A 25,504-nucleotide genomic window follows, 5' to 3' on the forward strand; every position below is an offset into this window, starting at 1 on the left:
GTGGGGGTCGCAGTTTGTTGCTGAGGGTCCCTGGGAAGCCGCCCCTGTGTGCTGATTGCTGGGCCCTGGGAAGCCGCCCTGTGTGCTGATCGTTGGGCCCCTGAAGAAGCTGGCTGCTGTGAGGGCCCCTGCCTGCTAATCACTGCTGTCCCCTGAAAAGCTGGCTGCTGTGAGGGCTGCCATCCGTTGCTGAGGGTCCCTGGGAAGCCGCCCTGTCTGCTGACCGCTTTGTCCCTGGAAGCTGCCTGCTGTTGAACAATAGTAAACGGCAACATTCTAAAGCTGGATATCATCAATTACAGAACCCAAAGTTAAGTGCAAGTAGCCTATCTGTACAAACAAAGCCAGACCCCTAGGGTAATAAAGGCACAAAGAATATCAAAAGGGGGGGGGGGGAACGAGGGAGCCCACCATCAGCAATCAACATCCCCTCCTCCTCATCAATCGCCCAGGAAAGGAGAAAGAAAGAGAAGAAGAAGAAGAAAAAAAAGTGAGAGGGAAGGAGTGAGAGAATAAGATTAGACTTGCCTGAGGGAAGGCGCCTAGAGGAACAACAAACCAGCAGTTACCGAAGAGGAAGGAAAAGGAGAACTCCTGTTCAAGCAGCCAAGAGATCGCAAAGTGCGGAGGACTCTGTAGATATTCCAGGAGAGCCAGGTCCGACAACAGCGTTCAGAGGTGCCCAGTTCCTGCCCCAAGAGCGACTCCATTTATTCAGTATGGTCCATCTCCTCAACCTACTCTAGAAGGGTTGGGACACAGCACGTTCTCCAATGGCAAGGTATAACCAGTCTGGCAGCCATCAGATGATGGTGCAGAAGTCTGCGTTTAATATGTTTGAAAGAGCCAGACAGGATAGAGAGTAGAACAACCTGAGGCATATTTAGGACCGTCTGGTCTGTAATTGTGGTATAAAAGCACAGAACAAGATCCAACAGAACAAGATCCCAGAAGGCATGGATAGGGGGGCATTCCCACCAGACATGGATAAGAGAGCTGGGGGGCATCATGACAGCACCAGCAGAGATCAGGGGTGGAAGGGAAAATCCTGTGGAGTAAGGTAGGGCATCTGTACCACCGAGTGAGCACTTTGAAATTGGTTTCCTGTACTTTACTGGTCAATGAGACAAATGGTGGGTAAGCGTAAACGACTTCAGCCAGTCCTCATCCAATATCTGATTATCAAGATCCACGGCCCACCTAGAGGCATAAGGTGGAAGGTCCAGATGTCCCATAGAGAGGAGGATCTGATAGAGAGCAGAAAGGGGACGCAGAGGAGGAAGATCACAAAGGAGCAAGGATTCGAGAGGTGTGGTACCCTGGTCAGTAAGTCTACATTAGCAAAAGTATGCATAAATGAGTATAGTTGCCAGTCGTCGGGCAAAAGAGGCCCGACCCAAGGTGCAGGAAAGAAGGAAGATGACCCTGATTGAAGTATTTGTACCAGACGCCTATGGGAGGCCTTGCTTCAAAAAAGGAAATGGAAGCGAGATTGAGCTGGGGTAAATTGGGGGTTTCCAAACAGAGGGGTCATAGGACCAGCTAATGAGGGAACCCCAAGCTTCAGGGCTAAATTGTCCCATTTTTGCTGAAGTTGAGCGGTCAGAAACGGTGAAGAAGAGGCCGGACTCTGAAATTCAGGGCCCGTCCAGGGAAGAGCTAGGAGATCACACGGTGCCAGGAACTGTTGCAGGGAAACGCGGTGGAACCAGTTTATCAGTCGAGTGAGGACTGCCGCTGTATGATATTAACGCAGGTCAGGTGCCCCGCCCCTCTGCTTAGGAAGTGTTAGGATCGTTCTATGTAGTCTCGGTTTCCGAGGACCCCAAATAAACTTCGTAAAAGCAGTTTGCAACGTTCTTAACCATTTGCCGCCCGGCCAATGGCCGTTTGGCGGCGGCAAAAGTGCTTCTGCATTCCGGGTGCACGCCATTTGGCGTGCTCCCGCACATGCTCAGTTCGCGCAACTGCAGAGCGGCTCAGCAGCGCGATCTGTCACCGGCCGTGTACCTCGGACATGGCCGATGACAGATCCGAGTACCGGCTCCCGTTGCTGGTACCATGTGACCTGCTGTGACCATTCACAGCAGGTCACATGACAGTTGTATACAATGGATGGCTTCATTCATGCCATCCATTGTATACTAGTGCCTAGCTGTGAATGGTCACAGCAGGTCACATGCACATGTCAAAAAAAAGAAAAAAACTGAATCGATTTCATTCTGGTAAATGTTTGCTTATAGCAAAGTAATTCTTTGCTATAAGCAAATTGTGTAAAAAAAAAAAAAAAAAATACTGATCACTTCCCCAAAGTAGTACAGTGTTACTATGGTAACATTGTACTACTTTGGTCATAGTAAAATATGAAAAAAAAATCTTAATAAAAAATTAAAAATAATAAAAAATATATATTTTTTTTTTATACTGTCACCAGTCAGTGTGCCTGTTCACCGCCATGCCAGTTATATGATGACGCTGTACTGCACTGGTGACAGTATGTAAAAAAAAAAAAAAATTGTGAAAATAATTTTTTTAATTTTTGAATTTTCCAAAAAATTATGACAAAAAAATACAACTTCAAAAAACTCGCCATTCCTCTTATGAAGTACGTCAGACTGTCTACTCTGCAAAAAGGGGTCATTTGGGGATATCTGTACTATTCCGACATTCTTGGACCTCAAGAAATTAGATTGGCCGTCAGTACTTCAGGATTGATCAATATTCAGATCTATACCATAGTTTGTGAGCTCTATAACTTTCCTACAAACTAAAAAATGCATCCTAATTTGGGTTATTTTCACCACAGACATGTAATAGAATACATCTCGGCCTAAATTTATGAAGAACAATTATTTATTTGTAAACTTTTATAACAGAAACAGAAAAACGTGTTTTTTTTTTCAAAATGTTTGGTCTTTTTTTGTTAATTTAGCAAAAAATAAAAACCCCAGCGGTGATTAAATACCACCAAAAGAAAGCTCTAGTTGTGTGAAGAAAATGATAAAATTTTAGTTTGGGTACAATGTTGTATGACCGCGCAATTGTCATTCAAAGTGTGAGAGCGCTGAAACGTGAAAACTGGCCTGGGCAGGAAGGTGTAAAATTGCACGGTATTGAAATGGTTAAAAAGGGTCAAGGGATGGCGATAGGCAGAGTCTAGAATAAATAAAGGAAGTGGGTGTGACGTCCAGTTTCAATATATTGATCCGGCCAAACCAGGAATATAAGGAACGGTCGTAATTCCAAAGGTCCTGCAATGTGCGTTTGAAGTAGAGGTGTATCATTTTCAGAGAATGTATGAGCAAGATTGGAAGGGATTTTAATACCCAGGTATTTAAGAGATCCAGAACAAAGTTTGAAAGGAAAATTATCCCCCAGCTCTCGCAGCTGAAGGGGAGACAAAGATTTAGAGTCTTGGACTTCGTCAAGTTGACTTTGAAATTGCTGAATCCACTGTACTGATGGAATTCCGATAAGATAGAAGGCAGAGATACATGAGGGTTAGAGACGTATAGCAGTAGATTGTCTGCGAAAAGAGCCATATTTACCTCCTGTGAACCAACAGAGACAAGTGATGTAGGGGTTATTACGAATCGCGTTCACTAAGTGCTCCATAACCAGAACGTACAAACGAGGAGATAACGGACAACCCTGCCAGATGTTATTGGCTATAGAGAAACTTGTCGTTAAGGAGCCATTAAGACAAATTTTAGCAGAAGGGGAGGAATAAAGGGCGAGAATCTTCTGCTGCAGACTGGGACCCAAGCCTATTTGAGACGTTTGTGCTAAGACCGGCCACCCCACTCTATCAAATGCCTTCTCAATGTCGACAGACAAGAGGCAAGCAGGGAGTCCAACAGATTGAGCATGTTTCATAACTAAGAGAGTTTTCAAGGTGTTATCACGGGCTTCCCTACCTTGCACAAACCCTGGTCTGTATGAACAAGATTCGGAGTAGGGGCTGCAGAGGGGTGGCAATCATTTTGGCATAAATCTTCTAGATTGTAAGCGCCAAGGAGCAGGGCCCTCCTATCCCTCTTGTATTGAACGGTATTGTTGCTGTATTGTCTCCCTTTATATTGTAAAGCGCTGAGCAAACTGGCGCTATATAAATCCTGTATATTAATAATAAATCTTGATATCCACACCAATCAGGGAGATAGGCCGATAACTAGAGCAGAGGCTCAAGTCCATATCCAGTTTCGGGAGAAGGGAGATGTGTGCTTCCAAAGTTTGAGGTGAAAAAGAGGAATTAGCAGAGATGGAGTTAAACACGTGTAACAAAAATGGAGAAAGAACATCCTAGAAGATTTTATAGAATTTAGGGGTGACTCCATCGGCAACAGGACTTTTGCACGAAGGGGTCACCATGATGGCATCCGTCAATTCTGTTAGAGAAAAAGGGCTCTCGAGGGAATCCCTAGTGTCAGCATCAATGGTGGGCAAGCTCGTTTGACAAACATAATCTTGAAGGCAGTCGAGGAATGGTGAGTAATCCCTATCCCGTTCCTGAGAAGACAGATTATACAGGGTTGAGAAACAATCCCAAAAAGTTTCACAGATGAGAGGCGTGTCAGACGTCGGGTCGCCTGAGGAAGTTTTAATAGGATAAAAGTCAGCAATGTACGAGGATGTAAAGATCGTACCAATGGGCGACCACATTTGTCGCCAAAACGATATCTGCCGAAGGCCAAACAACGCTGGTACATACTATGAGAAACCTCATAAAGTTGTAATAAGGAGGTTCTGGTCGCAGATATGGAAGCAAGCAGGTCCGGAGTAGGAGGAGATTTATGACACCTACTGGCATGTAGGATCGGCTAACAGGGTATCGTTAAGACGCCAGGTGCAGTCAGAACGGGGGCTTGCGGAGGATACAGTTAGGAACAGTGAGAGTGATCCTACCATATGCGAGAACCAATATCTAGGGATGGAGGCCACTCAAGTGTCTGGGAACTTGCAAAAAAAATTGTCAAGTCGACTATAGGACTGATGGGCTGACGAAAAATGTGTAATTACGGGTCTTGGGGTAAAGCGTACGCTGAAGATCCAAAAGTCAATCATGAAATTGTTTCTTTAAAAGCTGAAGACGGCTGTAGGTCCACGAGTCCATAAAGAATGGGTGAGGTACAAACAGAACCTTGAAAACAATCAATGAGTAAGATCAATCAAGCATCTAAAATGAGAACTCAACATAGTGAACACCATAAGGGGCAAGGCTCAGACCAAAAGTTAGAGGCATCCAAGTCCCCCCACGGAACATATCAGGCCAGTCATGCTGGCATACTGTGCGGCAACGGGGCAGCAGTAAACCTCTCATATCAAATTAAGGAGACAGAGCACATGAGAAGCTGGGAGCGAATATCAAAAACACCCCAGAGGGGTCAAAAGTGAGCAAAAAGCAATGGCAATTTGCATGGAATAGAAGATGCCGCTCCCATAGGGAGTCAGAGATCCCTGGGTAGGGATAAAATTCACAAACCAAATCAAGGACTTACTGCTCCCCCTATGCCCTGTTGCCGCATGTACAACATCCACACCCATCACTATGAGAGGTACACCCCCAAAGATTCACGACAGGCGGACCACACAACAGGTATAGAGGCTTCAGAAGCGTGAGAGTCTTCCCCCAAACCCCCCACAGAAGGAGCAGGGGGAGACCCCCCCCCCACACCACCAGAGCGCAACAACTAAGACGGTCTAATAGATGCATATACAACTTAGCATTACAGACACACATGAGCCAGGCCCCCAGAGTCCACCGTTGGCCCGGAGCCCGCTGTAGTTGACCGCGCTGGGAGGGGGGCATGAGAGTGTCCAAATCCCAGTGGCAGGGAGTAGAACCAAGGCCAGTCTGAGGTAGGAAGGTCAGGTAGGTGGAGAGCTAATAACACTGCAGGTATATCAGAAGGACTTCTGATGGTGAATAACTTGCCTTCTCGCCAGATCTTCATTTGGAATGGAAAGCCCCAATAATAAGAGATATTGCGTTCATGTAGCAAAGCAAGTAACTTCTTGAGATCCTTCCGTTTTTTCCAGGGTATGGCTGGAGATATCAGGCAAAAGCGTAATGGATGCACCATCAAAGTCTAATTGACCCTTCTCACAAGCTTTCCGCACGATGTCTTCTTTGGTACGGTAAAATTGCACCCGACAAATGACATCTCTAGGTTTAGCTGGGTCAGGGTTGCGTGGGCCCAAGGCCCGATGCACTCTGTCAATTTCCAAATCCACGGAAGATACCCTGGACCATTAGTAAAAGATCTTCCGTGCCGGCTGCCTCGGGTAAACCCCGCAACCTGATGTTGTTTCATCGGTTATGATTATCTAAATCTTCATGAAGAAAGAATTGGTGGGCAAGGTGATCTTTGTGGGCATCTAAGCACTGCTCCTGGGTTGTCGCAGTGGTGGACAACAGATGACAGGTCTGGTCCAGCTCGGTAGTTTTTGAGCGAGTCACCTATAGCTCAGCCTTGAGAGAATAAAGCCCCTGGCTGTCTGTGGGCGAGGATGGAGATGACACAGGGACACTACCCATTGCCTTCAGCGGGCTGCAGTACCGGGCTAGGGATAGGCGAGAGAGACCGGGAGCGGGCTGAGGCAGGGCCGCGTGTGTTGGCGGCCGCCATCTTAGTAGCAGCGTGGGAGGAACAGGCCCTGCCGGTGTGCAGAACTCTGGGATGCCATGGCAGGGAGTCGCTTCCGGCCCATAGGGGACTGGAGGCAGTGAGGTAGAGAGTCTAAGAGCAAAGATATACCCTGGGTCTCTGCAGGTGCGCAATCGGCAAATTACTTCCTCCTCCATGCACAGGCAATGCCCCCACCATAAAATATATACTTTTAGTTCTGCTTTAAATTATTTCTAAAATGCCAAAAGTAAGGCAGTAATAAAGTACGTAATTTTATTTTTAAAAAATTGATTCCAAGCGCATGGTTAACGGAATTATATGAATTTGTGGATGAAAATAGTTTTCTTTTTTGCTTTTGTATGACCAGCAACAGGTGCTTGTTTCAAGTCTTATATAGAATTTTATAAGATTTTGTTTTTAATGCTACAGATTAATTTTAAATGTGAAAAAATGAACATTCACACACAAGCCCAGTTTCAAGGAGGACAAAGTGAGGTGCCTAGGTGTGTCTGCAGCAGCTTCAATTGTTTCATGCACGTCCGAATGGCAGGCTGTTCTGAACAGGCAAAGTAAAGATGAATTTAAGCAATTTCTTATTGATATCATAGATCTGCGCTGAGCTTCCTGAGTCAAGGCGTGGATCTACAGTACTGTGGCTGTTTTTAACTGTTCTAGGCATGCACATGTAATTCCCCATACACACGATGAGAATATCGGACATTTGTTTTTTGTTTTGTTTTTTTTGCCTGTAGTCTCGTATTGAAATTGAAGAGATTACTAAAGATATGAAAAGTCTCATACAACAGAAGATTTAGAAGTGATGTAATGTATTTACAGATGTAAACTGTGCCGATTAAATGAAAATCGTACGATCTGGTATTGTCTGAGAAAAATGTTCCTGCTTATCCCTTCAAATAATTTCGGACGAAAGCTGTGTACTAACGATCAGATTATCGTACGATCACTTTGTTCAATATTCTGATCGCGTGTACTAGGCTTAACGCTCTGCAGATGTGTGACTAAACACTGCGTTGTTTATTAAAAAAATATTTTCTCTTACTCCTGTTGGGTATGTTTTAAAGGATAAGTTCACCTTTAAAAAAAAAAATAATACTGCACATCTTTTTGCAATTAAAAAAATGCGCTTGTCTTAATTTTTTTTCATTAGGTTCCTGTAAAAGCATTGCACCCGCAATCAGCATATCACAGGCGCAATTCCAGGTTCCTGCATACAGTCAGTGCAGCTGTATGCTCTACTTCATGCAGGCGTACAGATACTGAATGACATGAAAAATCAATTATAAAAATAAAAGGTGAACCTTGTTTTATCCAGCATGGAATGTGGCTGCATCTGTGACCACAGTTATTGACTATTTCGCTTATGTTTATCACGATTGAGGAGCTGTCTATCCGTTGTATGTCATTTCTGATGGAAAAGATTCTACGCGCCTGTATGGTCACACATTTCTGCCAGTCTGCCTCTTTTGTAATAAGGTTAGAGGAGCGTTCATTTACAATTCCAGCACTGGATACAGTATAACTCCTCATAAAATACGTTTTTGCCACTGTAATGTCTACACTTTGTTTACAAAAAGAAATGATCAATTCCCTCATCCTTTCAGAATACAGTGATCAGTGTTGTCAACTATAGCCAGTGGCACCGATCGTTCAGGAAAAACCTGACAGGCTGGTTGTACACAAATCGATCGATTTTGTGTACAACTTGCTAGCCCATACATTGATCGAAATTTGGCTGGTCAGTGCTGAACCAGCTGAATTCCAATCCATTTTCTGTGTGACTGGCATTAGAAGCCTGTGTTCCATACATTTAAATATACAGAAATTGATTTATAGCTGGATACCGGCTACATTTGGCTACAAGTTTATTATTTTTATCTTTTAGTATGTATGTAAAAATATAATTTACTAATATTCATCATTGAATGTATTTGCACAGGCCTTAAATGTATAATTTCTATTTACAGCAAGCATGTTTACTCATACTGTACATCTGAGGCTCTATTATATTAGAAGATGGCTAATGACTACTTTTTTTTTTTTTTTTTTTTCTGTTTTTTTGTTTGTGTGTTTTTCTTGTACAGATGTTCGGTTCCTACTCAACAATGACAACTTACTCAGGGAAGGTGCTGCTCAGTAAGTGTTCATATCATTACAGTTCTTCCAGAACGTCCAACACACTGATGAAATCCTGTACAACACCATCTAAGGCCCCATTCATACTTGCAATTGGGGCTGTGTGCAGTGACATGCGGGAATCCCAACGGGGGTTCCCAATGATAAGCTACTGGAAAACCCCCCTCTGAAAGTGGCCTCTTGCATGTAATCACTCAAGCAGCGATTACCTTGGCATAGACTATATACATGCATGGCCGAGAACTCACAGGTAATTGCTGCTTGAACAATTACATGCAAGTGGCTGTGGGAACTGTCAGCCTCCCATTGCTTTCAGTAGTGCTTTCTCCTGCTGGGGTTCTTGCATGTAATCGCACATGGCCCTATTCACAAGTGTTAAGTACAATCGCTCAATAGCATAGACCTGTAGTTAAGCCAGCAGTGTGAGTACCATGAAGGTTTATTATGAAAGTGAAGTGAGCGGATATTAGCCCTAAATTGGCATGACTAATTCTGCTTTTACAGTTTATAATACTGTATATTTGATTGTTCAAGGCAAACAGTTACATGCACAATTGGAGTTCGTATATGGGAGATGATGTAACTGCTAAAGGATTTGTATTTGTCTATCTAGTGCTGAGATTTACACAGTCCCTATAGACAGTACTACCATCCCAGTGACCTGAGGTTTCTTTGCTGCAGTTAGGCAAAAATAAAGCTAGGTATGTTGCCTTTTAGCCAGCGATTTGGACAGTAAAGAAACAACAACATATTGATTAGGTCAACTCTGCTGTCTCTTTTCTTTTTGTTTGAATGCAGAATACATATCTGGCTCTGTGTTGCTCTTCCTCTACATAGTCTTGAGTGCTGCTGTGTAAGGGATTCGAAGAGCCCAAAATCAAGTCACATTTAAAATACATGTTTATATTACATTTATAACGACAGTAATTAAAGTGTAATATCTGCCTGGAGACCTGCTTTGATAACCTGAGTAAGTTTGCATTCAGCCATCCATTGACATTATCAGAAATGTATATAATCTGTGTGCCTGTCCAGTTACAAAAACATACCTCTGTAAATGCCAGAAGCAATGTTTTTCATATGAACAAACTTGGTGGCATCCCAAGGCAACGCAATAGTAACATGCAGTCAGTTTGTGATTGGTCTTCAATACAGTCTGAAGATAAGCATGTCAATTCACGATTAACCTTTAATTTAGTACAATATTAAATAGCTTGTAAATGTTACTGCTGTGCAGTGCCCACTACATTTGAAGTGAAGTATCACTATCAAATATTGAAGGAGTACTAGTAATATCAGCATTGTCCCTTCACAAGCAACTGGTACAATTGTATCCTAGATAGAGAGGAGCAAACTGTCAGTTTTTTTTATATGCCAAGGTGGGTGATATGCAAATGACCTCTCCAGTGAATTTCACTCTAGTGAGTTTTTTAATTAAACAAAATTTTGCACTGCCAGCCTGGCACACCAAACGTATGGGCTTCTATCCCAATAGTGTGCAGGACTCTTGCTAAGTTATTAGCAGCCCATATTCCGTTAGACGCTCAGGTAAGTGCGTCAGGGCCAACCAAAAGAAAATTGAATAGCCGCTCCATAATGGCATGTAGGTCCTGCTTACCAGCAGAGCCCAAAATGGTGGATTTTGGAACTAGGAGGGGATTTGTGGTTCTGGAATCTGAGGGGACAGTGACATGCTGCACACTGTCAACGCAAGCAGGTAATGGTGTTTAACCCAGGCAAAAAAAAAAAAAATTTGCCAGAATTCTGCTTTAAGGGTTTAATGCTTGTTTTGTTCTAGGGGAGAGCACACCGAAGATGTACTCACCTGACCCAACGATCTTTTGCGCACAAGACCGATCCTTTTGCCTCCTGTTCCCTTGCGGTCCAGCAGTCTTGTAAATGGACTGTTCATGACATGAGCACACTCAAAGCATGTTCTATAGACAGGAACAGTCCACTGCTGAACCATGGGGGAGGGCGGTTTTCTGTAGGATCGGTGGGTCAGGTGAGTATAAGCTTGGTCCTCACCCCTAGAAAAAAGGAGCAGATGATTCTTGCAGTGGGGGCACAACCCTACTGCATGGTAAAATTATAAAAAAAAGACTGGAATTCTGCTTTAATCGACCACCATGAAACAAAAAATACCATCAAATAAATCTTTTATAAACTGCCTCTCTGTTCTTTCCATTTTTTAGCGTGTGTTACTGTAAATTTGAGTGAGCCTAATGCAGACCATAGACTATTCATTTATCGGCCAATTTTTTTTTTTTTTTTTGTCGGAAAGATTTTCGCACCGTTAGTGGGGCAATGTCATCGGACGATTTTCGTGGTTCCTCCTCATTTTTTTATCGGTCATGCTGGAAAATTTGCGAAAAGCAGCCGATTTTCGCAATCATTGGTGGCAACAGATCGACCGATGTTTCGTTTTTCATCCAAAAAATCGTAAACGAACAGTCTATGGCCTGCATTACAGATTCAATCAGTTAGAGATATATTCTGGGATGTTTGAACATTCTTGAGGTAAAGCTGCATTCCCTGAACAGTTGAAATAAATATATGCAAATGTGCCAGGCAGCAGAGCTTGGCTAATGACCCTTCTGAGCCTGTGATTGGATAATGAAGGAGCAGCATCTGATTCTCTCTTTGAAGTCAAGTGTACTGCTACGTAATGCTGGGTACACACGGGCTAAAAACGGTAGGTTCGGCAGGAACTAGATGACTTTCAGCCTGTGTGTACAGCTCCCTGTCAGAAGCCAGTCTCACGATGCTGAAAACCAACATCTGATCAGCGCTGGCAGCCATTGGCTGCCAGCGCTGATCACAGTGTCCTGGAGGGGGGATGGTCCCCTGTCAGAACACAATAGCACAGCAGGGGAGATCGCTGTACTTTGTGTTGGTACAACGATCTGTCAGATTTTTTTGTTCAGCCCGTTGGGTTGAACGAAAGAAAACGTAGTGTGTACCAGTCTTAAGGGACTATAGGTTAATAAAATAGACAGTTCGTGTACATTCTTAAACTATATTTAATGGCCATATGTTAAATGGTGTTCTCTACCAGACATAAGAAACTTTGTAAACACAACTAAAGAAAATAGGAGATTTGAAGCCAGCAAAATGATGGCAGAGCAAATTATTCTTTTACTGTTAAATACACACCATATGTCGTCAATATGCAGAATATAGTATTCTAATATACCTGGTAGTAATACCCACAATAATAGATGAGCAAAGGTCTGTAAAATATAATTTGTTACAGTTCAGCTTTTTTGCAAGGCAAAAGTAACGAGAAATGACATACATTTTATCACATCACTGGCGATGGCAGTATAAAATAACTGCCTGGCAGTATGCAGCTATTAGTTTCATGTTCATGACACATATGTGCAATATTATGTATTTTTCATCCATATTTGCTCCAGTCTGAGGTCAACTACATATTTAAGGGTAGTGGTAGACTGGAGAAGGTTTAGAACCTCTGTCAGGTTTTCATTGTTAATTATGTCCCTGCTATGCTGATTAGTCCTTCTTACCTTTTTATGGTTACAAAAAAGAAGTAAAGTGAAATCTTCCCAATGTGGGCAAAGATACCAGTAAACATTTGACAGCAGCCCTTATCTTGTTTTACTGATTTTCTTTACCCAGTCCAAGTCTCCGAGACCAGCTATTTCTGGTCTAAAACAAAATAGTTCATTCTCTGACATTCAACATTTACAGTCCTTGGTCCAGAGGCCATATGGTTTTTGAGAGATCCTGCAAATAACATTTCTTCATTCATGGGACAGATAAAATAATGTAATTTGGCACATTGATTCATGTAAAGTTCATTTTAGGCTATTTGGCGTTCAGTATTTACTGCTATTTTCTCTTCACCAGTATTTACTGGTATTTTTTTCCTCACATCTAGTGCTTTTGCACAGTACAACTTGGATCAGTTCACTCCAGTAAAAGTTGAAGGCTATGAAGATCAGGTATGTTTTTGCAGCATAGCTGGATATTTATCTTTCAGAAACCATTGGTTTGTCTTGTAGTGTTTTTTTTGTTTGTTTTTTTTTTTAATGATTCATCTTTCTAATTGTGTTGCTAGATTTATAGAATCATTGTGAAGAAAGTAAGCCTATGGGCTACATTCATATATAGCAATTGAAAGTGTAACCAGCTACAGTATGTATAAGGACAACTTCAAACCATTTACCATTTTCAACAATGTTTAGGTACACCTGTGATTAAAAAAAAAAAAAAATGTTGGCTACCATTGTTTACTTCTGAAAATGGGATTTGCCTGACAATTTCTGACTTCAGTGATTATCTGAGTAACTGATCTAAAATAAGCATGCAGCAAGGGAGTTTTGAGTTTTTGTTCTTATTTCTTAACATCTTCCTGCCACTGTAATGCATATATGCAGCAGTAGGAAAAGTGGTCCCAACCACCGCACATATGCGTCCATGGCCATCTAAGATTCAGGGCTGGTTCACACCAGATGCATCCCAGTTGTCACAGGCTAGAGACATGGGTCATATTAACATTAGGGAAAGAAACTGCCGGGAGTGATAGATCAACAAGCTTGCTTACAGAAAAATTCTGTGGACAGTACGGTTTCTGGTATTCACCCAGCAACAACCAAAGAGAAACTGATCAATGTTTACAAAGTCCTTCAGGCTCATAAATGTGTATTGTGACGAGAAATCGTATGTCTGCCCAGGTGAAAGAAGTCAATTTTCTCAGATATTCCAGACATTTGTAATACTTTGCCTTGAAAAAGTATTCATACCCCTTGAAATTTTCCACATTTTGTCATGTTACAACGAAAAAAACGTAAATTTATTTTATTGGGATAAACCAACACAAAGTGGCACATAATTGTGACGTGGAATGAAAATGATAAATGGTTTTCAACAGGTTTTACAAATTAAATATTTGAAAAGTGTGGCATGCATTTGTATTTGGACCCCTTTTACTCTGATACCTCTATCTAAAATTTAGTGAAACCTATTGCCTTCAGAAGTCACCTAATTTAGTAAATGGAGTTCACCTGTGTTATTTAATCTCCGTATAAATACAGCTGTTCTGTTAAGCCCTCAGAGGTTTGTTAGAGAACATTAGTGAACAAACAGCATCATGAAGGCCAAGAAACACACCAGGCAGGTCAGGGATAAAGTTCTGGAGATGTTAAAAGCAAGGTTAGGTTATAGAAAAAAAAAATCCCAAGATTTGAACATCTCAGAGTGCACTGTTCAAACCATCATTCAAAAATGGAAAGCTTATGGCACAACTGCAAACCTACCAAGACATGGCCGTCCACCTAAACTGACAGGCCGAGCAAGGAGAGCATTATTCGGAGAAGCAGCCAAGAGGCCCATGGTAACTCTGGAGGAGCTGCAGAGATCCACCGCTCAGGTGGGAGAATCTTTCCACTGGACAACTATTAGTCGAGCACTCCACAGAACTGTCTTTTGTGGAAGAGTGGCAAGAAGAAAGTCATAAGAAGTCCCGTTTGCAGTTTGCGAGAATCCATGTGGGGGACACAGCAAACGTGGAAGAAGGTGCTCTGGTCAGATGAGACCAAAATCGAACTTTTTGGCCTAAAAGCAAAACGCAATATGTGGCAAAAATCTGACACTGCACATCACCCTGAACACACCATGCCCAGTGTGAAACATGGTGGCAGCATCATGTTGTAGGGATGCTTTTGTGCAGCAGGGACAGGAAAGCTGGTCAGAGTTGATGAGAAGATGGATGAAGCCAAATACAGGGCAATCTTAGAAGAAAACAACATGTTAGAGTCTGCAGAAGACTTGAGAATGGGGCGGAGGTTCACCTTCCAGCAGGGCAAAGACCCAAAACATACAGCCAGAGCTACAATGAAATGGTTTAGATCAAAGCATATTCATGTGTTAGAATAGTTCAGACCTAAATCCAATTGAAAATCAGTGGTAAGACTTGAAAATTGCTGTTCACGGACGCTCTCCATCTAATCTGACAGAGCTTGAGCTATTTTGCAAAGAACAATGGGCAAAAATTTCAGTCTCTAAATGTGCAAAGCTGGTAGAGACATCACCAAAAAGACCTTCAGCTGTAATTGCAGCGAAAATTGGTTCTACGGAGTATTGACTCGGGGGCTGAATACAAATGCACGCCACATTTTTCAGATATTTATTTGTAAAATAGTTTAATTAAATGAATTTATCTTTAGCAGAAATAAGGGAATTGTGTATTGACTATATCCTCCCTAAGCTTTATAATCTTTAGATGGTGTAGAAATGCACGCCACACTTTTCAGATATTTATTTGTGAAAATGTTTAAAAACCATTTATCATTTTCCTTCCACTTCACAGTTAAGTGCCACTTTGTGTTGGTCTATCTTATAAAATCCCAAATAAATACATTTACATTTTTGGTTGTAACATGACATGATGTGGACATTTTCAAGGGGTATGAATATTTTTTTCAAGGCACTGTATCTCTCTATTCCACTAAATGAAAGACATCAAGTTTCTATATGCCAATGTTATGTGAATTTGACAATTTACAAGCATGGGTGTCCAGTGCTTGCCTCTGTCTCAACGCTGGGAAAATAAGCAAGAAGACCTTCACTAAAAGAGATGAACTGCTTGCAAAAGTTTACTATTTCCCTAGCTAAAATTATTCTTGTAACATAAGTCCGTTTCATGGACTCTATATTGCAAGGCAATAGGTTAAGACCTGATGACAATGTCATAATTATATACTTATCTATGCCTGCTTACACGCTAATGTGTTGTAAACTCTTTTACTTGACAAAATCACTATGGTTATAATGGAACTAATATATATTGATTGGATATAAAAATATTTTATCCATACAAAACATTCATACGGTTTGTTCATTAGCAAAAATGTGTTATGTTATAATGTAGCCATAATCAAGTAGTGTTTTAAGTTCTGCAAATTATATTTTTTCTCTGTGTAGCATCAATATTTTATTATGGACATATATAATGATACACTATATTGCCAAAAGTATTGGCACTTGGGTGTATATTGGTGTATAAAATCAAGCAACTAGGCATGCAGACTGCTTCTACAAACATTTGGGAAAGAATGGGTCACTCTCAGAAGCTCAGTGAATTCAAGCATGGTATTGTGATAGGTTGACACCTGTACAGTAAGTCCATCTGTGAAATTTCCTTGCTACTAAATATTCCATGGTCAACTGTTGGTGATATAACAAAGTGGAAGATACTGGGAACAGCAGCAACTCAGCCACAAAGTGGTAGGCCATGTAAAATAACAGAGCGGGGTCAACGCTTGCTTACAGTGTGCAGAAGTTGCCAACTGTCTGCAGAGTCAATATCTAAAGACCTCCAAACTTCGTGTGACCTTCAGATTAGCACAACAACAGTGCATATAGAGCTTCATGGAATGGGTTACCATGGCCGAGCAGCTGCATCCAAGCCTTACATCACCAAGTGCAATGCATGCTGCCACTGGACTCTAGAGCAGTGGAGATGTGTCCTCTGTAGTGATGGATCACCCTTCTCTGTCTGGCAATGCAATGTACGTGTCTGGGTCTTGGCAGTTGCCAGGAGAACGGTACTTGCTTGACTGCACTGTGCCAACTGTAAAGTTTAGTGGAGGGGGGTTATGGTGTGGGGTTTTTTTTTTTTCCAGGGGTAGGCTTTAGCTCCTTAGTTTCAGTAAAGGGAACTCTTAAGGCATCTGCATACCAAGACATTTTGGACAATTTCATGCTCTTAACTTTGTGGGAACAGTTTGGGGATGGCCCCCTCCTCTTCCAACATGACTGCGCACCAGTTCATAAAGCAAGGTCTAAAAAGACATTGATGAGCGAGTTTGGGGTGGATGAACTTGATTGGCCTGCAGAGAGTCCTGACTTCAACCCGATGGAACACTTTTGGGATGAATTAGAGCGGAGACTGCGAGCCAGGCCTTCTCGTCTGACATCAGTACCTGACCTCACAAATGCACTTCTGGAAGAATGGTCAAACATTCCCATAGACACACTCCTAAACCTTGTGGACAGCCTTCCCAGAAGAGTTGAAGCTGTTATGGGTAGACCAACTCAATATTGAACCTTACAGACTAAGACTGGGATGCTATTAAAGTTCATGTGCGTGGAAAGGCAGATGTCGCAGTACTTTTGGCAATATAGCGTGTGTGTATGTATGTGTAATATATGTGTGTGTGTGTGTACACACACACACACAGGTGAAACTCGAAAAATTAGAATATCGTGCAAACGTTCATTTATTTCAGTAATGCAACTTCAAAGGTGAAACTAATATATGATATAGACTCATTACATGCAAAGCAAGATAGTTCAAGCCATGATTTGTCATAATTGTGATGATTATGGTTTACATCTCAAGAAAACCCCAAATCCACAATCTCAGAAAATTATAATATTGCATGCAATCAATAAAACAAGGATTGTACATAGAACAATATTGGACCTCTGAAAAGTATAAGTATGCATATGTACTTGGTTTGGGCCCCTTTTGCAGTAATTACTGCCTCAATGTGGCATGGCATGGAAACTATCAGCCTGTGGCACGGCTGAGGTGGTAAGGAAGACCAGGATGCTTCAATAGCGGCCTTCAGCTCTTCTGCATTGTTCGGTCTCATGTCTCTCATCTTTCTCTTGGCAATGCCCCATAGAGAGAGTTCAGGTCAGGCAAGTTTGCTGGCCAATCAAGCACAGTAATCCCACGGTCATTGAACCAGGTTTTGGTGCTTTTGGCAGTGTGGGCAGGTGCCAAGTCCTGCTGGAAAATGAAGTCCGCATCCCCATAAAGCTCGTCTGCGGAAGGAAGCATGAAGTGCTCCAAAATCTCCTTATAGACGGCTGCATTGACCCTGGATTTAATGAAGCACAGTGGACCAACACCAGGAGATGACATGGCTCCCCAAATCAACACAGACTGTGGAAACTTCACACTGGACTTCAAGCATCTTGCAGTGTGTGCCTCTACATTCTTCCTCTATACTCTGGGTCCTTGGTTTCCAAATGAGATGCAAAAGTTGCTCTCATCAGAAAAGTGGACTTTGGACCACTGAGCAACAGACCGGGTCTGTTTTTCTTTAGCCCAGGTAAGATGCTTCTGGCGTTTGTTGTTCAGTAGCGGCTTGACAAGAGGAATGCGACATTTGAAGCCCATGTCCAGGATCCGTCTGTGTGTGGTGGCTCTTGATGCACTGACTGCAGCCTCAGTCAACTCCTTGCGAAAGTCCCCAACACTTTTGAATGGCCTTTTCCTGACCATCCTCTCCAGGCTGCGGTCATCCCTTCTGCTTGTGCACCTTTTTTTCCACACTTTTCCCTTCCACATAACTTTCTATTAATGTGCTTTGATACAGCACTTTAGGAACATCCAACTTCTTTTGCAATTACCTTTTGAGGCTTTCCCTCCTTTATGAAGGGTGTCAATGATGGTTTTCTGCACAACTGTCAGGTCAGCAGTCTTCCCATGATTGTGATTCCTACTGAACCAGACTGAGAGACCATTTAAAGGCTCAGGAACCCTTTGCTGGCGTTATGGCTTAATTAGCTGATTAGAGTGGGACACTTTGAGCCTAGAATATTGCCTTTTCACAATATTCTAATTTTCTGAGATTGTGAATTTGGGGTTTTCATGAGCTGTAAGCCATAATCATCACAATTATGACAAATCACATATTCTAATTTTTCGAGATGTGTGTGTGTGTGTGTGTGTGTGTGTGTGTTCCATCTGTATGGAGTTTGGTGGGTGTAGGGTCACTAACATTGAAGAGATAAAACAGGCTCATCTGTATAGTGGGAAACCAGGACAGTCCATCCAGACACTGTGTAATGCTGATCCTACCTCTGGAGGGTAGGAAAGAGCCGGCCAACCACTCGCTAGAAGTCCATGAAGTAAAATGTGGTGTAGGTGTGATGACGTCACTCAGATCCACAATGCACTACCACACATTTTGGAGCATGTGCAATTCTACAATTGAGAATGCACACTCCTGCCTCAAGTATGAAGGGAGCCATCTTTAAGTGTACATATAGGAAGAGGAGGTGCCTCCGGACAGACGGACTAGGAAGTCCAGCGAAGCAATAAAAATTTAAAAACCTATATTGCAAAAACAATACTTTTAAATATATTAAAATAAGGTGCATTACTTACATGTATAAAGGATAAATATTATATATCAACAAAAAATGCGTGACACTAATTGAGCGATTTTATGCATTGCCAATAGACTGATTGGCTCCCTGATATTGTGCAAATGTTTATCAAAGTAATATTCATTATCAGATAAAACAGCAAATTTGACAAAATTCCAGCTGGTGCACTTGACTGGCAGGAACATATGGACTAGGGATATAAACAAATTTTTCTGATATTTTCTTTGCATGCAGTAAACTACACATTCTAGGTGTTCTTCACCTATCTGATAAAAACAGTTATCACATCCAATATATGCTGTTATTTGTGTTTATTTAATTTTATTAAAGATTTTTCCCTTGGTCAACTTTTTGACTTTAATATCTGTAGCTTAATAAAATGTTATTTCAGGTACTTGTATATAGTGCCATCAATTTATGCAGATATATATATAATTTTGTACATACACATCAGTCCCTGACCCTCAAGGGGTGTACAATCTAAGGTGCTTAACTTACATTCATGCACATACTAGGGCCAATTTAGACAGGTTCCAATTAACCTACCAGTATGTTTTGGAGTGTGGAAGGAAACCAGAGTACACGGAGGAAACCCACGCAGTCACAGGGAGAACATGCAAACTCCAGGTAGATGGTGCCTTGGTTGGGATACGAACCAACGACGGTGGTTTCTCTTATTTGTACTTTTTAGGGTTGCACCGATACTGGTGCCGAAGCTAAGCATTAGCAGAAGAACCTGTACTCGTGCAAATGCTCCGGTACCTAAAACCGATACCTTTGCAGTGTGATTTGAGCCCATACAAAATGAATAGGCTCAAATTGCATTGCAAAGAATCACATGTGATTTGAACAGGAATGCGGTGCGATTCTTGTCATAGTGATTTCAGCCTGGGTTCACACAGGATCGGTGTGGGAAACCGCATGTGATTCGGACAGGAATTACATCACATTTCTGTTAAAATTACATGCAATTATTTGCAGTGCGATTTGAGCCCATTCACATAGGCTAAAGTCGCACAGCAAAGGTATCTGTAATTGGTATCAGCGAGTACTTAAGCACAAGTATCGCTACTTGTAACCGCTGGTAAAATGCATGCTTAGTATTTTTCATTACAGAATATAAGCTGTGTCATGCATGGGGTGGGGTGCAATATTCAGTTTAAAAAAATTTTTATCTTTCAACAATACAGAAAGTAACTTCGATCTGGAGAAGGGCTGTGACTCCGTGGAGGAGACATGTTTAGAGGACCCTGGTTCTCCATAAGATGCTTCTCATGGATCCTGCTACTATACAGTCAAATGATAATGCCCCCAGGACCACCTTATCGGCTGCATTGGAGCATAGCCACAGTTCTCCACACTCTGACCTAGAGTTAGGTGTGGTTTTTCTAGAAGGGCAGCTGTATCATGTCCTGCTGCTCCATTGCAAAGAGGTGTACTATTAACCGTGTATGAAATGGTAGACATATTAGGAATGTTTATTCAGGAAATTTAGGAGAAGGGACCAAATGTTCATCTCGCCTTGAGCTTCCGTTCATTGATAAAATAAGGTCTGAGCAAATGGGGGCTTGGTACCATGACACAGTAAACTTGCTGGTAAACCGCATACTAAAATGAGAAATTGCCAAGGCTTTATGTTCCTGTTCCACAGTACCAACCAACAAGAAGTAGTAATGTATACCAATTCAGTAGGAACCAATTTACAGGCTGGCAGCGGTAAGCTCATGGAAGTCAAATAAGCTTTTAGGACCTGTCCTACCAGAACTCAGGACACATGGGGGTTTATTTACTAAAGCTGGAGAATCCAAAATCAGACTCTCTTCTGCATAGAAACCAATCAGCTTCTAACCTCAGCTTGTTCAATGAAGCTTTGGCAATGAAACCTGGAAGCTGATTGGTTTCTATGCAGAAGGGAGTCTGATTTTGGACTCTCCAGCTTTAGTAAATAAACCCCATACAGGTGTCCATTTATGAACCAGCGGTAATAGATCGCTGTTCAGTTCTCCGGCATTCTCGGAGAACACAGTTCTCCTGTGAATGCAGTTTATGAAGCAGTTCTCCGAACGAAGGGAGAACGGTCTCCAAACGCTGGAGAACGGTCTACAAACTCTGGAAAATGGATGATTTTACTATAATCTCGTGAGATTACAGTAAAAGATCAGTTTACTAAGTAGAGGTAAATTATCTCTGCTTAGTTTGCGGTCACTCTGATTCTCCAGCTCTGGGCTGGAGAATCTGAAGGGAGAACACAGATCTCTAGTGAAGGGCTGACATGATCTCCTGAGTGTCATAAACTGTGAATGACCAGAGAATAGCTGAGATCCGTTGAATCGCAGCTATTCTCTGTGTCATAAAAGGACACCACAGTCCACATACTTACCCAACTTTTCAAACACCAACACTTCACAGGGGACAAATAGTAAGTGTGGTTGAGCCCTCACAAGAGGAGCAAGGTGCTCCCATTTATCTATAACACAGTTCTGTGAAATGTCCTGTTTGTTATTATAAAAATGTACATGTTTTATAACATTACCATTTTGTTATATTTGAGAAAATGTCTGATCTAACATTTTGTAAAATTAAAATGTCAAGTTTTTGTAATAAAAAATATGGGTTTTTTGGCATTTCAGGACAGTTAATAAAATTCTTTCTGCAGCACTTTTGTCTTTGTTTCATAGGGTACTAGAAACCTCTTATACACTCCATTTTAATAACATTTTTGTGAACATTTTGTGCATAAAGGAAGGGTACATCACACAAGTCACAAAAATAAAACTCTTATCAACTTGCCAAAGTGTCACTATAAGATGAATCAGTAGGTGAAACTGACTTGCAGTAAGCAGTGTCCTGATGCTCAAGGTCAGGTGTGAGCACATTCAACAGATGGTCAAAGCAAAAAAATGCTGAGAAATATAGGCAGTTGCGTATCCATAATGTGATGTGATTGGCCCAAAATGTATTCTGCAGAAGGACAACTACCCCAGACATACAGCCAATGTCATGTTCAGTGTAAAGAACAAGGAGTTCTGGAAGTGATGGTTTCAATCCTATAGAGCCCTGATTTCAACAGCAAGTCTGGGATTACAAGAAGCGACATAAGGATTTGAGGTAGCCTACATCCACAGGAGATTTGTGATTAGTTCTCCAAGATGTTTGGAACAACCTGCCTGCTGAGTTTCCTTCAAAAACTGTGTGCAAGTGTACTTAGAAGAATTAATGCTGTTTTGAAGGAAAGAGGTGCTCACAACAAATATTGATTTGATTTGAATTTCTCTTTTGTTCATTTATTCTCCATTTAGTTGATATAAATAAACTATGAACACTTCTATTTCTGAAAGCATTTTTAATTTACAGCATTTTCCACACCTGCCAAAGACTTGCACAGTATGTGTGCGCGCGCTCTATATATATATATATATATATATATATATATATATATATATATATATAGAAGGAAATAAGTATTTGATCCCCTGCTGATTTTGAATGTTTGCCCACTCACAAAGAAATGATCAGTCTAAAAATCGAATTGTAGATGTATTGTAACACTGAGAGACAGAATGGCTACAAAGAATTCAAAAGAAATGCATGTCTAACAAATTATGTACTGATTTGCATGTTTATGAGGGAAATAAGTATTTGATCCCCTTCACAAAACATGACTTAGTACTTCACAATCACAGAGGTCAGATGTTTCCTGTAGTTGGCCACCAGGTTTGCACACATCTCAGGAGGGATTTTGGTTTACTCCTCTTGGCAGATCCTGTCCAAGTCATTAAGGTTTGGTGGCTGGCGTTTGGCAACTTGAACTTTCAGCTCTCTCCACAGTTTTTCAATCAGAGTAAGGTCTGGAGACTAGCTAAGCCTCTTCAGGACCTTAATGTGCTTCTTCTTGAGCCACTCCTTTGTTTCCTTGGCCGTGTGTTTTGGGTCATTGTCATGCTGAAACACCCATCCACAATCCATTTTCAATGCCCTGGCTGAGGGAAGAAGGTTCTCATCTAAGATTTGATGGTACATTGCCCTGTCCATCGGCCCTTTTGATGCGGTGCAGTTGTCCTGTCCCCTTAGCAGAAAAACACCCCCAAAGCAGAATGTTTCCACTACCATGTTTGACAGTTGGGATGGTGTTCTTGGGGTCATAGGCAGCATTCCTCCTCCTCCAAACACGTTGAGTTGATACCAAAGAGCTCGATTTTGGTTTTATCTGACCACAACACTTTCAACCAGTCGTCCTCTGCATCATTCAGTGGCAAACCTCAGACGGGTCTGGACATGTGCTTTCTTGCGCAGAGGGACCTTGCGGGCACTGCAGGATTTCAATCCTTGTCGGCGTAGTGTGTTACCAATTGTTTTCTTGGTGACTGTGGTCCCAGCTGCCTGGAGATCATTGACAAGATCCTCACGTGTAGTTCTGGGATGATTCCTCACTGTTCTCATGATCATTGACACTCCACGAGGTGAGATCTTGCATGGTGCACCAGACCTAGGGAGACTGACAGTTGTTTTGTGTTTCTTCCATTTGTGAATGATTGCACCAACTGTTGTCACCTCCTCACCAAGCTGCTTGGCAATAGTTTGGTAGCCCAGTCCAGCCTTGTGTAGGTCTACAATCTTGTCCCTGACCTTCTTGGACAACTCTTTGGTCTTTGCCATGGTAGAGAGTTTGGAATCTGATTGATTGCTCCTGTGGACAGGTGTCTTTTATACAAGTAACAAAATGAGATTAGCAGCACTCCCTTTTAAGAGACTGCTTCTAATCTCAGCTTGTTACAGTGGGGCAAAAAAGTATTTAGTCAGCCACCAATTGTGCAAGTTCTCCCACTTAAAAAGATGAGAGAGGCCTGTAATCGGCATCATAGGTAGACCTCAACTATGAGAGACAAAATGAGAAAAACAATCCAGACAATCACATTGGCTGATTTGGAAAGAATTTATTTGCAAATTATGGTGGAAAATAAGTATTTGGTCAATATCAAAAGTTCATCTCAATACTTTGTTATATATCCTTTGTTGGCAATGACAGAGGTCAAATGTTTTCTGTAAGTCTTCACAAGGTTGGCACACACTGTTGCTGGTAGGTTGGCCCATTCCTCCAGGCAGATCTCCTCTAGAGCAGTGATGTTTTGGGGCTGTCGCTGGGCAACACAGACTTTCAACTCTCCAAAGGTTTTCTATAGGGTTGAGATCTGGAGACTGGCTAGACCACTCCAGTACCTTGAAATGCTTCTTACGAAGCCACTCCTTTGTTGCCCGGGCGGTATGTTTGGGATCGTTGTCATGTTGGAAGACCCAGCCACGTTTCATCTTCAATGCCCTTGCTGATGGAAGGAGGTTTGCACTCAAAATCTCACAATACATGGCCCCATTCATTCTATCCTGTACATGGATCAGTCGTCCTGGTCCCTTTGCGGAGAAACAGCCCCAAAGCATGATGTTGCCACCCCCATGCTTCACAGTGGGTATGGTGTTCTTTGGATGCAACTCAGCATTCTCTCTCCTCCAAACACGATGAGTTGTGTTTCTACCAAACAGTTCTATTTTGGTTTCATCTGACTATATGACATTCTCCCAATCCTCTTCTGGATCATCCAAATTCTCTCTAGCAAACTTCAGACGGGCCTGGATATGTACTGGCTTAAGCAGTGGGACACGTCTGGCACTGCAGGATCTGAGTCCCTGGTGGCGTAGTGTGTTACTGATGGTAGCCTTTGTTACGTTGGTCCCAGCTCTCTGCAGGTCATTCACTAGGTCCTCCCGTGTGGTCCTGTGATTTTTGCTCACCGTTCTTGTGATCATTTTGACCCCACGGGGTGAGATCTTGCATGGAGCCCCAGATCAAGGGAGATTATCAGGGGTCTTGTATGTCTTCCATTTTCTAATTATTGCTCCCACAGTTGATTTGTTCACACCAAGCTGCTTGCCTATTGCAGATTCAGTCTTCCCAGCCTTTTGCAGGTCTACAGTTTTGTTTCTGGTGTCCTTCGACAGCTCTGTGGTCTTCACCAGAGTGGAGTTTGGAGTGTGACTGTTTGAGGTTGTGGACAGGTGTCTTTTATACTGATAACAAGTTCAAACAGGTGCCATTGATACAGGTAATGAGTGCAGGACAGAGGAGCCTCTTAAAGAAGAAGGTAAAGGTCTGTGAGAGCCAGAAATCTTGCTTGTTTGTAGGTGACCAAATACTTATTTTCCACCATAATTTGCAAATAAATTCTTTCCAAATCAGCCAATGTGATTGTCTGGATTTGTTTTTCTCATTTTGTCTCTCATAGTTGAGGTCTACCTATGATGCCAATTACAGGCCTCTCTCATCTTTTTAAGTGGGGGAACTTGCACAATTGGTGGCTGACTAAATACTTTTTTGCCCCACTGTACCTGTATGAAAGACACCTGGTAGCCAGAAATCCTGCTGAATGAAAGGGGATCAAATATTTATTTTCCTCATGAACATACAAATCGGTGCATAATTTGTTAGACATGCATTTCTTTTGAATTTTTTGTTGCTATTCTGTCTCAGTGTTACAATACACCTATCATTCGATTTTTAGAATGATCATTTCTTTGTG

At 42.0% G+C, this 25,504-nt stretch overlaps 1 protein-coding gene across 1 annotated transcript in view; it reads left to right on the forward strand.

Annotated features, from left to right (window-relative positions):
- LOC149467157 (F-actin-capping protein subunit alpha-2-like) overlaps positions 1–25,504 on the forward strand; it is a 69,430-nt gene that overhangs the window by 13,335 nt on the left and 30,591 nt on the right. Inside the window, exons 3-4 of the mRNA XM_089672087.1 lie at positions 8,732–8,783; positions 12,688–12,751. Of these exons, the coding sequence (XP_089528213.1) occupies positions 8,732–8,783; positions 12,688–12,751 (116 nt within the window). The remainder of the gene's footprint in view (positions 1–8,731; positions 8,784–12,687; positions 12,752–25,504) is intronic.

The sequence above is a fragment of the Staurois parvus genome, unplaced genomic scaffold (genome assembly GCF_062004578.1).
Source record: "Staurois parvus isolate SC_StPar_1 unplaced genomic scaffold, SC_StPar_1.0 ptg000120l, whole genome shotgun sequence".
Classification (NCBI taxonomy): Eukaryota; Metazoa; Chordata; class Amphibia; order Anura; family Ranidae; genus Staurois; species Staurois parvus.